The sequence below is a fragment of the Malus sylvestris genome, chromosome 13 (assembly GCF_916048215.2).
Source record: "Malus sylvestris chromosome 13, drMalSylv7.2, whole genome shotgun sequence".
Taxonomy (NCBI): domain Eukaryota; kingdom Viridiplantae; phylum Streptophyta; class Magnoliopsida; order Rosales; family Rosaceae; genus Malus; species Malus sylvestris.
Genome location: NC_062272.1, coordinates 8,691,449 through 8,708,695, shown reverse-complemented (window position 1 = coordinate 8,708,695; position 17,247 = coordinate 8,691,449). Strand labels below are relative to the sequence as shown.

At 41.1% G+C, this 17,247-nt stretch overlaps 1 protein-coding gene and 1 long non-coding RNA gene across 3 annotated transcripts in view; both read right to left on the bottom strand.

Moving 5' to 3' along the window:
• The window catches only part of LOC126596857 (uncharacterized), a 52,459-nt gene extending 42,902 nt beyond the window's left edge, over positions 1-9,557 (bottom strand). For both annotated transcript variants that reach the window (XR_007614041.1, XR_007614040.1), the window contains exons 1-5: positions 9,352-9,557; positions 9,110-9,269; positions 8,936-9,004; positions 8,158-8,216; positions 7,101-7,293 (exon numbers count right to left, since the gene is read on the bottom strand). This is a non-coding gene — a long non-coding RNA (uncharacterized LOC126596857). The remainder of the gene's footprint in view (positions 1-7,100; positions 7,294-8,157; positions 8,217-8,935; positions 9,005-9,109; positions 9,270-9,351) is intronic.
• LOC126596849 (glycerophosphodiester phosphodiesterase GDPD2-like) lies at positions 3,370-5,655 on the bottom strand. The gene is made up of 8 exons (XM_050263507.1): positions 5,443-5,655; positions 5,164-5,357; positions 4,885-4,944; positions 4,713-4,793; positions 4,417-4,617; positions 4,228-4,323; positions 3,943-4,139; positions 3,370-3,850 (listed from the first exon to the last, which is right to left on the bottom strand). The coding sequence occupies exons 1-8, from the start codon at positions 5,540-5,542 to the stop codon at positions 3,709-3,711; spliced, it is 1,071 nt and encodes a 356-aa protein (XP_050119464.1). The 5' UTR covers positions 5,543-5,655; the 3' UTR covers positions 3,370-3,708.
• Positions 9,558-17,247: the final 7,690 nt, after the last annotated feature.

The following is a 17,247-nucleotide window of genomic DNA, read 5'->3' as shown; positions in this document are numbered from 1 at the left end:
TTGCGTACACAGCGATCGATTCAGCTCGTTTTCTTCATTGTCAAGCTAAAATATATTTTGTCAACCAGCCTGAAGCAAGCTATCAGATTAATGTCTGCAAAGACATAGATGTAAGCATCAAATTAATGGAAAAAGAACACTACCTGATAGAATTAATAGCTGTCTTTCTTCACTTATAGGCAAACACGACATTACCAACAACATACATTCCTTGTATACAAGTAGCCGTCAGTCGAATTGATGTCTTGAACACATAAATATAACTTAATAGGATAATCATGAGCCGATCTTAGATTTTATGTGCGACTAAAATCACATGAAGAGAAAGATAATAAAAAAGATAAATAGTGTGAAAAGTTAAGCTATTGCAATTTTAAGACGAAACTTCAACTTCTTTGACATTGTGCTCGTCGTTGAAGTTTGACAATCGTAGCCTTGTAAACATGCATGGGGTTTCGTTTCAACCAATAGAGCATACGTGGGCTGCATGCAAATCCACTGCAGGTCACAAAGTACAAGTTCTATTTTGCTTTTGTTGGGTTGATTTTTAGCTTTTACTTGTGAATATCACCAATTGATTTATACGGTAGATAAACTAGTAGACTAGTAATACTAAAATATACACTAATGATTACATAGTATACTAATACGATCTAATTATAGAAAAGTTGAACGAAGTTTTTGAGATGATCATGATTAAATGATAATGATATAGCAATGATAATCCCTCACCTGCAATTTCAGAGTCGTGATTACCTAATTAGACATAGCAAATACCATAAGGGGGTGGCCCAATGGTTGAAACGAATTTCAGGCTCGTATTCCACACAGTACATTCTGGGTTCAAATCATGACACTGGTAAATCATACAGTGGTGCCCAAAATAAAGCTAAAATGCATCTGTGAGTTTTCCTCGTCTTTAAAAAGGTAGATTGGGATGGTGAAGCGACCAGTTGGTACAATGTTGTTGCACTGAGTTGTCTACTTGCTTTTGGTGCTTGTACATATAAAATAACGTACACTAACGGGGCGTTTGTTGCACCGGACTATCTCGGACTGGACTAGCTTCAAGGACTAAGTTGGACTGGCTTAGACTAGACTAAGCTGGACTAACTTAGTGAAGCGTTTGGTGCAATGTTCGACTAAGAAGCTGGATAATAACAAATTCTAATATTATATTATTTAATATATAAATTATTAATATTTTATTATGATCTAGGTAACCGGAGATGACGAGAAGTCTATCGGGAGTGGTTGTTGAGCATGACGAGGACGAGAGAGGATAGTCTTAGCTAGTCCCATGGTTATTGGGGGGTCTCGCTAAGACCTCTTAGTGAAGGGTTTTGTCCATGCTAGTCCCATTTAGTCTCATTAAGGGGCGTTTGTTGCGCCGGACTATCTCGGACTGGACTAGCTTCAAGGACTAAGCTGGATTGGCTTAGACTAGACTAAGCTGGATTAACTTAGTGAAGCGTTTGGTGCAGTGTCGGACTAAATCACGGACTCAATTATTTTTGTAGATCAAATATTTTTCTGTCATTTTTTAATTCATTTTTTTAATAATTTATTATTATTATACACACTTTTTTAATTTGACTCCCTCTCTCCCCTGTCTCTCTACTTCTCTTCTTTCTTTCTTTCATACGTTTCCTGTTCTTGGCATGCCAGATTGCTCCCATTCCCATTAAAAATCAAACTCAGAAAAATCAAACCCATACTTTCTCTTCATTTCATTTTCTTTCTCTTCAATTCAAACCTTCTCTTCTTTTAATTTATTTCTCTTCAAATCAAACGAAGAAAAATCCCAATTTTTTTTTCAATTTACAGAGGCGTCGTCAATTTTTGCAAATCGACGTCAATCGCTCTTGCAGAAGAAAGCAACAAACTTGCCGGCGCATCTTCCTAGCGGAGCGCTTGAGGCCTCGAGGAGGACGCCATGGTCGGTGCTCAAAATTAAACCCACACTGCCAAATCAATCGAAGTTTTCCTGCAGCGGCAGTCGTCGTCCTCCCTAGGCTTACGGTGATAGCCTGGCTATGGTGACGGCGCTGGAGAAGAAGGTGGAGCGCAGAGGGACTGGGTGTCTAGGTTTAGCAAGCAAAAATTGGGAATTGGACGTAGGCCTCATTTCCTTTCTAGTCCCTGTTAATACCAAGCGAAAGCTTGGGATTAGATAAACGGCTTTAGTGAAGTGCGGCGGGACTCGTAGTCGAGGTGAGTCCCACTTATGTTAGTCCAACAACTTACCAAACATGGGATTATAGTCTTGCTTAAGACAGTCCAAGCCAGTCCCTCTTAAGGAGGTGCAACAAACGCCCCCTTAATGTTAGTCCCAGCATGGAACAAACACGGTATTGGACTAACAGCTAGTCCTATCCAGTCCAGTCCCACTTAGTGAGGGCAAACAAACGCCTCATAACTATACTTTTCTTGCTTTTGTATAAGTACTTCTTTTAACTTCCAACTTTCGAATCAATGCTTTACAGTGCACGCTTGAGAGAAACTTCCTCTCCTACTGAAAAGGCCCATCAAATGCTAACAAAAAGATGGGTGTCTTTGGGCATGTGGGCAAATTGGTTCACTTGATGATATGTGTATATATCACCTTCATTGTAAAGTTGCGTCTTTTTTTAGACCTCATTCCACGAAATTTAAAAGGTATTTATATTCTTGTTTAGAAGCAAATTACATCGTCACTTTTAACTTTGTTCTGATTTTTTGGGGCTTCTAGGATAAGTAGGTTTCAACTGTAATATTTGAAAGAACAAAGATGCTAAAATTATGATGCTTATTGGTAAATGAGACATTTCATAACAATTTCGTTTTTAGTTTTTTGAATGAATGAAACTAAAAACTAAAAACTTGAAATGAGCCTTGATTATGTCATTTTGGTTTGAATACATAGTTAATCAGTAGACCAAATAGAACATATTGTTATTTACACTTCAAAAGAATCATCCTACATTTAGAACTCGTTTGGAAATGCTTCTAAAATGGTTGGAAGTACTTTTAAAATGCTTTTAGCACATAACATGTGCTTCTTGCATGAAGCACTTCAAACGCTTTTGAAATCCAAAAACTTAAAAAAAAAAAAAAAAAAAAGTACTTTTAGCTATTTTAAAAACATTTCCAAATGATTTCAGCTAAACCCTATATACAAAGAAACAAAAACCTTCTCGGTACCCTCTTTTTCTTAAAAAAAACACTTCTAAATGATTTCTTGTATGGTTCACCCTAAATAACTTTTTTTGGGATAGGTGGTCGGGCCAAAAAGCAACATGGACCTCTCCCGATAGTATCCGGTAGACAGACTTGTCGAGGCTGTGTGTCTCGATCGAGGTTGTAGTGATTATTTTCTACATTGAATAGTGTTCTCATAGTCGTTTATTTATTTTATTCGTTTTGGTGCTGAACAAAGCCCAATAGAACAAAAAATGGGAAGACTGGGCTGAGGCCTAAGCCACAAAAAGTGTTGATCTTGCTTCCGTACACAAAATACTATATTGACGATTGAAGACAATATATTCCTGAAAATCATTGCTCATAATATTTTCATCTCGAAACTCATCTTCCATTTGAGAAACCATTTGGATACAACTAAAAAAAAAAAAAAAAAAAAAAACTAAGGTTCGGTACACAAGATTTTGCATCTGGTTCTGGCCACGTTGATCAGCCCTCGACGTCGTATCTACTCTGGCATAAGCTCTACTACGAAAGAAAGTTCCAAGTTCCTGCTTCTTTGACAAGAATTCGGGAGTCGGAAACCGCTTCTGTGATCTCTCGAACAAGGTCAACAATCACTCCCTCAACCCCCATTAGAAGTTGCATGTAAACAGCGTCTGGCACATTGCTGCAAGTCCACAAACCATATGATCGTATTATTAGTCGGATAAGTGTTTCTGATCTCAAAAGTGCTTTTAGGAAACAAAAATGATAGCTTACTTTAATTGTCCATAGGTTATAATGCAGAGTTTGGCCTGTTTAATCTTGGTCACTACCCCTGGATTTCTCAAGATAGCTTTTACTTCTGATACAATTCCTTGCAAACCACCTCCCGAACACAACTTCATGGCCTCTTCCACCGAATTCCTTCGAATGTCGGTGTAAATTTCAGACCCTCCGTTTGTGAGGAAATAAACCTGGTTTGCATACATCGCAGCATCAGAAACCAAGTCATTGAAATTTGTTCAACATGGCTTCGACAGAAGGTTTAGAATGTGATCTTACAGGATATGTCGTCTGCATTTTTCTCATCAGCAATGCAGCATCAGGCTGAAAGCTCGAAAACAGGATCGGCCTGTCCTTGGCATACTTAATTACCACCTGTTTAAAAAACTCTTAGTATATATTATGTGCCTAAAGCAACATTGATCACAATGTTCTGTAGAACATGCTAAACAAATTAGGCATCCTTACCTGCAAAATTACTTGAAGAACATGTTCGAGCTTTTCTTCTTTGTAGACAATCTGATCATCGAACTTCAACTCAATGTTAAAACCCTTGGAACGGTCAACTTTCTCGAACACCTCCTGCAATGTGCATAGGGAGTCATCCTGTTCTACCTTCCAGTCGAAAATTCTCCCGTCTTTTATTTTTCTGACCAAAGGCCTCCCCACCTGCATTTGAGCGAATGAAAAAAAATAGACTTGTTAACAAAACATCCACATACATTTTAACGATTTGGAATCGGATAAATCACCATTTGTGATACCTTTCCGCCCTCTCTCTGGGGTCCGTAGGAGAGAAATTCTAGCAGAGTAATGTCTGTAACCCTTTCCTCCTTGAAAACACCCTGAAACAAAATTACAATTAACATCAATATTCAGCAGGAAAATAAAAACCAAGGAATTCAAGGATCCGTTTGATAACAATTCCGAACTAACCTTGTCCTCGGCGCCAATAAAGTTGTCATGAAAAATGACCGGACAGTCGTCTTTGGTCACCTACAAAAATAGCTTTTGCTTACAATTTTCCCTAATTGTAAAACCAAGAAATGGAAACGAAAAGAAAGAAAGAAAGAAAAGAAGCAGAACAATTAGTACCCTCAAATCAGAATGTAATATAAAACCTTGCACAACAAGATTCTGTTTTTCTTAACAGATTGTGATTTCGATCAAATGTTTTCTTCTTGGTCCCTATAAAACCACAAAGATGATGCTCACCTGAACGTCGAACTCGACGAAATCGATCGGGAACTGAGTGGCGGCATTGAAGGAGAGAATGGAGTTCTCTTTGATGGATTTAAGCTTTGCATCAGAAGACTGCAACATGTTCATCCCGCTGCCTCTGTGTCCCATCACGACGAACTTTGGCCATTTGTATCCCCATTTCGTTTCCTCACCTTCATCTTTCACACCTATACACAAAAACCCAATTCCAAAAATCAGATTCCATTTTGTTTTTGTTTCTTGGATTCCAAGTAATTTGATCTAAACGCCCACCATGAGCCAACCACGGCGAATATACGGCCAATGCGGCGGCACTTTCTGTGACTTGGTCGAGGTTCGGAACGTCGGAGGCATGAACGGCCTTGAGAGCCATTGATTTTTTCTTGCAAATTTGCGGACTTGCAAAAATGCAAGCTTTGGGAATTCAAGAAAAATGAGGACACTAAGAAAAATTGACACTCGGTTTTGGAGAACACAGAAGCTTGGGACACGTTTGGACAGTGATGGCGGTATTTAAGAAGGTTCAAAAACTTAAAAAAACAGACAAATCCCAATTGCCAACTAATTTTGTTTTGAGATATTTCCTTGTGTTTATTGAAAGAACGTAAAATTCGCAAAATTTCTAAATTATTCATATTCTAAAAGAATATGCTAATTCATATTTCGTTTGTCGTGTTTATCTTACGTGTTTCTAAGATATCTTTATTTGTGAGGACAATTTGAACTTTTCAAACAACAACTTTACTTAACTTCATTTAGTATTTTCTATTTTGGCCTAACTAGGGAATTGCATTTTTGGTCCAAGTCTACAGTGGTCATGCAAATCCAAAATATTCCCAAATCGGCAAATTTAATTAGCATTTCTTTGCTGACGAGGCAATGCTAACCATATTCCTGGCTTTTGTCTATGTTTAGGGTTCAAGGTTTGACTGTGTTCTAAAGCGTTTGTAGCTCTAAACTTACGTTAAGAGTGTTAATTTATGCATTCGAGGTATGTATTCAAATGTAAATAAACGACAGGGAGCGTACAACCAAAGGATATATCTAGTATAAGGGACCGACTGGTTGGGTCTCGAAACTTTACAGATGACTTAAAAGTAGCTTGTAAGGTTCTCTAGGGACCTTAGCTATAACAGGACTATAATATGAAACCAAATTGTGTTCGAAAAGTGTTCCATGAAGTGCTTGCTCGGAAAATATCGGTACATAGAGCTCAGTGGATGTTGACAGACCTCGACAACATTGCCACCAAATGTCGACATGCGCCCCCAAATGCTCAATGAAGTGCTACACTTATAAATGTTTTGAACTCTTCCCCTAAAACCCCATACAATAAGCACATACCGTTTATTTTGCATGCATGCATGCTTGGTTTGGGGGACTCCTGATTTCCCAACAAATGGATTATCTTTGGAATATGAAGTGTAGTAGTCATACGTGCTCAAACATTTGCAATGATTTTCATATATTCTATTTTATATTTAAAAAGAATAAATATGAGTTCTATTTTAATGGGATGTAAATTTTAAAATTGCATTTATTTTTTTCTTTTAATTGGCGGGTTACCTCTTAAAGATTAAATTAAACATGATGTGTATTTAATTATGGCTTTTTTTTTTTTAACATCCCATAAAATGTTGAATGCACACCACATTAAAATTTAATGTTAATGATTTATGTACCCTATTATGCAATGACAATTTCGACCTTATTAGGTTTAAAAAAAAAAAAATATTCTAAACACACCCCAAATCACATTTAACCTATTATTTATCTTCTTCAACTATCAAAACCTCTCACTTTCCATTGTTAAACAAAACCCTAACCAAGCTATCTGTATTATGTTACTCTCTGATTTTGATTTCAATGGAGATTAGTCCCACATATTTGCTTGAGCACGTATGTTGATTCTTTGATAACAAAAGTTATACACAGGTGACACACCCCGTCCCGAAGGAGGGCATGCTGGCCGTCACGTGAGAGTGACGTAACCATTTGCACAGTACGGAAGCTTTAAGATACAATTTATAAGTTGATACACCCGAAGGTGAGTCCTAATTTTGTCCAATCTGTCAGAACACCGTCGAATTCCTCGTAGTCACCACACCTTTGTGATTCCTGAACCTGGAGGGGCGCAAAACCAAAATTGAGTGGGTCAGTAAAACAATTCTTTTCCAAATCCAAACATTTCTCAAAACGTTGTAACCCCTCTCCGTAAAACTTGTATACTTTCCCAGAAATGTAAAATATAAATATACATATATATTCTCAAAACTTCATTTTTACTATCTCAACATTATCTCTTTATCAATCATGCCATGCCATGTCTAATTCAACAGTTAAGTATGGATGCATCAACAATAATCATATCAGGTGCAAGAAAGTAATCAACCGGAGGCCCTCTAATAGCCTGTACGGTTGAACCTAGAGCTCAAAATCTATCACTCTCACTCTGCCGGAGTCACCTCTGTGACCTGTCCGGCCTTCTGCACACAAGTTACGCTCTAGTGCTTTCTCATCAATCATCTGTGCACATAATCTAAGGTCACCCACCAGTCGAAATCTCACTAACACTCTACGACTGGCCCGTCGCACCCACTCCGCGTGGACTGTGCGACCAGCATCTACTTGGATCCAAGGCGAGCGTGCGATGCGGTGAATACTATAAGCACTAAACCATGGTGTAGGATTTGAGCTCAATATATATCATCATCATCATAACAGTAATTAAATACTCACCTGATACTCACTTGTGCGTCCGCCGCACCAATTCATACATATGCATCATATATCAATTCATATCATTTCATGCATGGCAATTCGATTCACATTTCTATATACTTTCATGCATAGCGTTTCAATTCACGTTTTTCATATAATTCTATATACTTTTCACACATTTCTATTTAAAGCATAATTTCATGCATTTTCAATTTCTGGGAAAACGGCAAGTATATATGTATACGGAAAACAAAACTGCCCACTCACCTGGAGTTCGCCCTACAACTCCCTAGCACAATACGCCAAGGCGTCATGACGATCGCCGCCTAGAACAGTAATCAAATCCAACATCAGAATTCATATCGATAGAATATATAACTTATATAAAATACGTCACTACGTTGATCGATCCGGAAGATCTGCCACTCAGATTTTAAATCCATAACTTCCAGAGGTCCACAATATATCTCTAGGATAACATCCTAAAATTTCACTACCATCCAACGGTCGGATCTCCGTCAATTTCCAAAACTAAGTGACGGTTAACATTTTATTTTATGAACTTACAATTCCAATTCCGGAAGATCCGTAACTCGGATTCCCAATCTGTAAGTTCCAATAATCCTCAAATATTACGTATTACAACGTATCAAAGTTTGGTAATGATCCAACGGTCGGATCGTCAATTCATATTTTCACCTAAATGCAAAAACTATAAAACGTTATTTGAACACCTAATCAACAATCCTTAATAACTTTCTCATACGGTGCTCAATTTGGGTATATGAATATACCACAGTGATTTACTCGACGTCACGGACGTCAACATATTTTTAAAATAATTTTTTACTGTAGCACGCGCCCCCCACGCGCCAAGGAAGGCACGGACCTACGCGCCCCCACGCGCACCTTCTTCTTCCTTGGGTCGCCGGACTGGTTTTTCCGCGGCCGTTTTTCAAATTGCCATAACTTTGTCATTTCTCAACGAAATCAAGTGATTTAAAAACGACAGTTGTAGCCCTTGAAGAGACAAAGAGAATGGTACCTTGCACAACACCTAGTTCGCCGTGTTTTGGCCGGAAACTGCTTCGAAAGCCTCGGAGGTCGCTGGAAACTGGGTATTTTTCAAATGAGTATAACTTCTTCAATACTCAACGAAATTGAGTGAAATAAAAAGGAAAGTTGTAGTACTTGACGAGACGAAGAGATTGATACCTACCTCGACTCCTAACTCGCCGGGGATTCGCCGGAAAAAGCCTCGAAAGCTCCGGCCAAACTTTGAACTTGTCGATCTCCGTGTTCTTACGTCCAAAAACTTCCAACGAAGCACTCCGAGCTTCCTTGGGACCTCACTAAGCTTCCTACAAGCTTGTTTTAGCCTAAAACGTAACCATTTAAAAGATCATGAACAGTGCTCTTCACGAGAACTTTGAAACTAGGGTTTTCCGAAGCAAAACTTACCTGAAATGGATACCATCGTGATCGTGAAGTCTTCAGGGTTCAAATGGTGGTCTTAGATTCGTCGTTGGTATAGCTTTAGGGTGGTTTTGTGGTGGTCCGTGTGAGTTCGAAGGAGAGGGAGAGAGAACTGAGAGTTTCGTGAGGGAGGAGAGAGAGAGACAATGGTACGGGTTATGGGGAGGGTTTTGAGGTGTGGGGATCCCACGTGTCCAACCCCAATCCCAATTTCATAAATTCCAACATAAAAATCCAAACTTAAGCCTAGTTTAAGTTCCTAAAACCAAATAACTTATGAACTTTAAGTAAAACCAGTTGTTAAATTTTCGCCCCTTAGTCCCGTTTAAGGGCATTTTCATCTTTTCACATCCTCGGAATTAAAATTCCGGGACGGGCTGTGACAATCTTCCCTCCTTATAGAATTTCGTCCCCGAAATTCCAGCAACCAACTAAATCAACAATACTCCAACAATAGCTTCGGGTAAATCTCTCTCATCCGATTCTCTTTCTCCCACATAATTTTCTACTGAATGATTTCTTCACAAAACTTTTACCACTTACTCTGTCTTAATTCTCAGGACCTTCTTTTTCCAATCCAAAGTCGTCCTTGGTTCCTTATCAAGTCGAATCCAATTTAATTCTCAATAGTTGCACCAGAATTCCACGAGACGACTCTGCCACCTAGTGACAACGCATCGAACACAAAATACATTAAGTACCGTTGCCCTGTCTGGGAAAAAGTTATTACTCAGCACTGGAGTAATTGTACTAACTTGGTACATTGACCAACTATCACTTCAAATTCGATCATAACCATCCTATGTACAAGGAAACTTGTACACATAATCCAAAGTAATATCTTTCCATTTCCACTGCGAAACAGAAAATAGTTATCTCAATCCAAAGGTTTATCTCTTTCTGCCTCAATATGCTGACCCAATAAAACTGTCGAATGGTATGATAAATCTTATTACTTTTAGAATATTGCAGAAGTTGAACAGTGAACTTCGTCCAAATTTGCTTGCTTTAAATCCTCAGCATTAGGCACATACTTTTTGTTTTCTTGTATCCACATACCATTTGATTCACGAATCATGTACTCATTCTTTTTCCCTTCTTTCTCTGCCTTGGTTAATTCTTAAATTTCCTCGTCAAACATTTAAGTTTCGAGTACGACCTTACCAAAAGGCCTAACTTGAAACTTAGCAAGTATAACTTCTTCTCGATCTTTCATTCTTAACTTTACTTTAGTTGGTTTCCAATCCACAAGATGATACTCTTGGCCAACGTGCCAGATATTAATCTTACTGTAGTCTTCTCACCAAGTGCTTCAGCTAGAACAAACTTTACGATCACCCTGATCGTACAATCATGTTCATTAAGCAATACAATTCACTTTCGCTGCCTCATATCAAAATCCTTCCAAGTAATGGATATTGAAGACTTTTTGGATTCGTAAAAATCTTGCATTCTTACCAAATATAATGCCTTCATAACTTCACAGCAAAAATGGTAATCATGACTTCCAAGTCACCCGTAGGGTAATTCATCTCATGAGGTTCCATTTATCGTGAAACGTATGCAATCACCCTAACATTTGCATCAACATGCCTCCAATACCATTCAAGAAACATCACTAAAAATTTATGATTACCACTGTTGATGCACAAAACCGGGGCGGTCTTGGTACAACGTAAATCCGACCGTGAATCTGCAAGTAAAGTAAATGACACAAGATGTATCGTGGTTCACCCCAAGGTTTGGGCTACGTCCACACTGAATATGTATTTATCTGAGAGTATTTGTGAGGGGGAGAGGGAGAGCTTCTCTGTGAGGACGAGAGCTCTGAGAGGGTGAGAATATGGCCTAAGAGTTGGCCTCCGAGAGTGAGAGTGAGGCCTCTTCTAGAATGAGGGTAGGAGTCCCCTTTTATAGAATAAGGGGCTCCTCCTCTATTACATAGTTGCCCCTTCCTTTATCCCATAATTACATTTAAGTCCCCTGAGTATTTGTACGAGATCTAAATACGAGGCCCTAAATATGGTATAAACAGTAGTCCCCCAAGTCTTCAGTCAAGAGAGTCTTTTGGCTGGAGACTTGAAATTCAGTCCATGTGTGGGCCGAAGTAACTAGATGTCGTCTAGAACTAATGCTTGATATGAGGCGGTGCCCAATCTGAAATGATGCTCAACTAGAAGTAGCACATGTTGTGAGGCCGCTCTGCTTGTAGCTTGTGTTGCCTTGGTTGGCTCGGCTTGTGGCGTTTGAAGGTGAGGGAGTCCCTTTTATAGAATAAGGGCTCTCTCCTCAATACATAAGTGATGGGTTAGAGTTGATGCTCGCAGTAAGACAGTTGCTCAGTAAGCGGCGATGCTCTCTAATGGTGGTGAGGGAGTCCCTTTTATAGAATAAGGGCTCGCTCCTCAATACATAAATCATGGGTGATCTGGTAGTGGAAGTGAGGGAGTCCCTTTTATAGAATAAGGGTTCGCTCCTTAATACATAAATAATGGGCTAGAGTCCCCCAAGTATTTTTCATGAGGCCCAGTTGAGGCCCAATATATGGTACATAATGTAGTCCCCCAAGTCTTCGGTCAATAGAGTCTGTTGGCTGAAGACTTCAAATTGAATCCATGTATGGGCCGAAGTGGCGGTTGTTCGGATGTGGTATTTGTATACCCTGCACTGAAGCTTTGTAAGTGAAGCTTTGCAAGTGAAGCTTTGAAGCTAGAGCTCTGTAAATGAAGCTTTCGAAACTGGAGCTTTTGTAAATGAAGCTTTTAAATCTAGAGCTCTGTAAATGAAGTCTTTGAAGCTAGAGCTCTTGTAAATGAAGCTTTTGAAGCTAGAGCTCTGTAAATGAAGCTTTTGAAGCTAGAGCTCTTGTGAATGAAGCTTTCGAGCTTTTGTTGAAACCTGTATTGTTGAAGCTTTGTGAGTGAAGCATGTAGTTTGAGGTAGTGTTCCCTTAATTTCCCGAGTGAGGAAAACTTCTCGGTTGGAGACTTGAAAAATCCAAGTCACTGAGTGGTTGTGAGACCGCCGAGTATCAAGGTGCAGTAGCATATGGTGGGCGAGCCGGTGCAACTGCTTATTCTCATGCTTGAGCCCTCTAATCTCCTGTTTGAGACTCATCACTTCAGCAGCCAATGATTCAACTTGGCGGGTTCTAGCAAATAGGCGTTGGGCCATATTAGACACAGAACCTGCACACTGAACACTAAGAGCCAAAGAGTCCTTAACAGCCAACTCATCAGACCGTTTGGAAAATAGTCTGTTATCTTTGGGAGTGAGAAGGTTCCTGGCCACCACTGCAGCGGTCATATCATTCTTCATCACAGAATCCCCAACGGTAAGAGGACCGGTAGGGGATATGAAGGATGGGCGCCATATGTTGTCTGGAGAAGGCGTGGCTGTCTCTTCTCCAAGGTTCAAGTCAAAACGACGGTCGGAGGGTCCAGACATTTTCAAATGTGTTGAAGAGGGAAGAGGTCAGACAAATCAAGATCTTAGAAGTGCAAGAAATGAGCTTCTACTGGTAGAGATTCAAGTGTGCTGTGGAACTTAATGCCAGCCTCTATAAAAATCTGCACTCGACGGAGCTTCAGAAATTGAAGAGGCGTTTGCTTTCTCAAAAGCTGGGCTGCTCAGAGACCACGAGGGCCGATCTCAGAAATCGAAGAAGCACCTGCTTTTTCAGCCTCGTCAGCACCTGTCACATGCACACTCAGCTTTGCGGAAATTACGGGCAATCTGTCGAAGATTTCTGGTGAAGTAGAAAGCACGTGAATCTTACTGTTCAATCACCGCTCTCCATATGCACCATCAACTCCTCGGGTACCACATATAACATTGTCAAAGATCTCTGACAAAGTTTAGGCACGAGAATTTCGAAGTTCCAGCTACCCTACTATTACCCATAAGGGTAAAGGAACAGCACCACTGCTTGACAACTGGAAAGTCCCTATGTGTGTCGACCTCCGTGTTTTGCGGCAAGACAGGTTGGCAAGAACGTCCAACCTTTACTCACATTCGAGAAAAGACTCCCAACATAATTACTTTCTAAAAAACCGGAGTAGCACCGCTTTCCGAATCTCGAGAGTCAGATCCTCGACGGGATTGCTTGTTCGAAAACCGAAGAGGCACAACTCTCAGAACTTCGAGAGCCAGATTTCCTTAGATAAAGCTTGTCTGTAATTGTAGACATCGAAATTTCGGTAAATAAATGTTGACCGATAAATCAAAGTGTCAACGCTCATGTATTACATAAATTTTACACGTAGCATGTGACTCAACGAAAATTGAAATGAGTTGGAAAAGTCATCAAATAGGACACGTGTCAACACCTGGCAGAAACGACTTATTTCATCTGGGATATTATATTCAAAATTGGGCCTTGAAAATTTCTATAAATAGAAGCCAATTTCATTCATTTAAGGGGAGAACCAAAATCATTAGGCAAAACTCTTGAAGCTCTGAAGCTCTGAAACTCCGAAGCTCTCAAGCATCCAGGTTCCCGAAGAATCAAGAAAGCGTTCTTCGTTCATCGTTCGTCCTAAGATCAAGCCCCAACGGCCCTTTGGATCAACAATCATCCACCTTCAAGCCCAAGCCTCAACGGCCCCTTGAAGAAAGCTTTCATCGTTCATCAACTGTTCATCCTCAAGGATCAAGCCCCAACGGCCCCTTTGGATCAACAACATCAACAAGTCCGCTCATTCGCTGTTCATCAAGCCCAAGCCCCGACGGCCCTTGAAGAAAGCGTTCTTCGTTCATCGTTCATCACTGTTCTTCAAGATCAAGCCCAAAAGCCCTTGAAGATCCGTCAATCACCATTCTTCAAGATCAAGCCCAAAAGCCCTTGAAGATCCGTTCATCCTCGTTCATCCAAGATCAAGCCTCGACGGCCCTTGGATCAATCGCACATCCCACAAATCAACACCTTACGGAGATCGAATCAGAGGATCAAAATAGAGAGAGATTGTAACCCAAAATCATCAAATACTTAATATTTGTTTGTGCGCGTTCGTTCTTGTCTCTTTCGTTTCAGGAATTTCCGTGTTCACAAATTGGCACGCCCAGTGGGACAATCTCTACCTCTCATCTCTTTCTCCGTTCAAGGAATCCAAGCACACCTCAAAGTCAATGGCATCAAGCAAGGGACAAGCCATTCTCGCAACCACTGAGGGAAGGATCCTAAGCACTTCTGCCGCAAACGGACAATCCATTGGCGCCACAACCGCTCCTCAACATGCCACTTCAAAATTGGTGCCGCTAAAAGAGCAAGGGGAGCATCCAAGGTGTGAGTCTGTCATCAACCTGACCTCGCTGGGGGCACCGAAGCATGATGCTGAGGCACATAAGATGACATCCCAAAGCAGCCAACGACGTTCTTCATCAGCATCCTGGATGTCTAAAGGAAAGTCACGTCTATTGGTCGCACAAGTCATGACTATCGGCGTTACCTCCGTTGAAGAACAACTGACTCAGATGAATGAAGCAATCGCAAGGCTAACCCGAACTGTGGAAGAAAAAGACTTGCAAATCGCTGCACTCGTCAGCCGACTGGAGCCACAGGACGACGAGAACCCTAACCCAGAAGATGAGCCTCAGGTGGAGAAAAAGGATGCGAAGCCCGAGCCAGACCAAGCAGCGGCACTCATGGGATCTCTTTCTATCCAGTAGCTGCAAGAGATGATCACCAACACCATCAAGGCACAGTACGAAGGGAGCTCAAATACCTCCGGGTTGTACTCAAAGCCGTATTCAAAGAAGATCGACGCCTTAAGGATGCCGAGGGGTTATCAACCACCAAAGTTCATGCAATTTGATGGAAAGGGAAACCCGAAACAGCACGTTGCCCACTTCGTTGAAACTTGCAACAACGCAGGAACCGAAGGGGATTACCTCGCCAAGCAGTTTGTGCGCTCGCTGAAAGGAAACGCCTTTGAGTGGTACACGGATCTGGAGCCTGAGTCCATCAACAGTTGGGAGCAATTGGAGCGGGAATTCCTCAATCGCTTCTACAGCACCCGCCGCACTGTGAGCATGCTAGAGCTAACAAGCACAAAGCAGTGGAAGGACGAGCCAGTCATGGACTACATCAACCGATGGCGTAATCTAAGCCTCGACTGTAAGGACAGACTCTCCGAGATTTCTTCAATCGAGATGTGCATCCAAGGCATGCAATGGGGTTTGCAATACATCCTTCAAGGCATTAAACCGCGGACCTTCGAGGAATTGGCCACGCGCGCCCATGATATGGAGTTGAGCATCGCCCATCATGGGAAGAAAGAACCGATCGCCGACTACAAGAACGACAAAGTTCTTGGGACAAAGGTGGAAAAGGCTGCATGGAAACCCACCAAGGAAGCGATGACGGTCAACACAGCTCCCGTCAAAATCTCCACACGAGGCAAGGCGATTCAAACCGAAGCTTTTCGTGATCAAGAGATGCGTAGACGCACTTTGAAGGAGCTTGAGGAAAAGATTTATCCATTCCCCGACTCTGATGTAGTTGCCATGCTGGATGACCTGTTGGACAAAAAGGTGATCAGTTTGCCTGAGTGCAGACGGCCGGAAGAGATGAATCGTACCGACAGTCCAAGATACTGTAAATTCCACCGCTTCATCAGTCATCCGACAGAAAAATGTTTCGTGCTGAAAGATCTCATCATGAAGCTGGCTCAGAAAGGAATCATCGAGTTAGATCTTGACGAAGTGGCGAAGTCAAACTATACCACCTTCACTTCTGGCTCTTCTGACTCAAAGTTTTCACCTCAACCGTTGGGGGCATCCTCCAAGACAAGCAAAATTGAAGGATGGACTCAAGTCACTCCTAAGAAAATGCATAAGAAGCATACGTCTCCTCCACAAGTCCGCCAATCGGAAAGGGGGCAAAGCAGTTCTTGTCAACCTTCAAAGCAACGTGAACGTGTTGAAGATGATGAAATTGCGACACAAAAATCGTCTGTTGCCATAACGATGCGCGACTTTTTGCCCGAAGACTTCTTCAATATCGCGGTCAAAGCTCCTTGCTATGAAGATGGTGAGGAACGCCTCTCCAAAATTACTTGACAAATTCACCATGCTCCTTGTTCGCACGAGCCTAAACTGCACGAACCGAAGCTCCTTGTCCGCACGAGCCTAAACTGTAGGACACGAGGCTCCTCGCCTGCACGAGCCTAAACTGCATGGCACAATGCTCCTGGTCTGCACGAGCATAAAAGGCAACACCAACGCTCCTGGTCTGCGCGAGCATAAAAGGCGACAACCCAAAGCTCCTTGTCCGCACGAGCCTAAACTGTAGGACACAAAAGCTCCTCGCCTGCATGGGCTTAAACTGCATGGCACAAATGCTCCTTGTCTGCACGAGTTGAAACTGCGAACGACACCAACGCTCCTTGCCTGCACGAGCTGAAACTGCAACACGGCACCAAACGCTCCTTGCCTGCACGAGTTAAAATTGCAAACGGCACCAAAAGAAAATACCCAAAAAAAAAAAAAGAAAAAAAAAAAAAAAGAAGCTATGTATTTGAACTACGTTACGACTTGATCTCTTCTTTGGAGGGGTACGTAGGCAGCTCGAATATTCAAAATTTGAGTTCAGTCACATCAAAATAAAGAATCAAAAATTTTACTAAAAAAGTTTGATGTTATTACAATTTCTTTGTACAAAAAAAAAACAAAAAAAAATTTAATTACAAACATTTGTTTAAAATATATATATATATATATATATATATATATATATATATATATATATATATGCCTCAGAAACAGATTAAATAGCATCTGCAATTCCAGTAGGCCCAAGCCCTTCCCCCAAATCTCAATTCCTCGCATGTCCTCTGGAGAGACCTCCCAACCTTCGCGGCCGGAGATTCTCGAAACCCAACG

Coding starts and splice junctions, on each gene's coding strand:
- LOC126596849 (XM_050263507.1), bottom strand. CDS start 5,542: ATGGCTCTCAAGGCCGTTCATGCCTCCGACGTTCCGAACCTCGACCAA. Junction 4,794..4,884: donor TTATTGGCGCCGAGGACAAG/GTTAGTTCGGAA, acceptor ATTTTGTTTCAG/GGTGTTTTCAAGGAGGAAAG. Junction 3,851..3,942: donor ATAACCTATGGACAATTAAA/GTAAGCTATCAT, acceptor GTGGACTTGCAG/CAATGTGCCAGACGCTGTTT.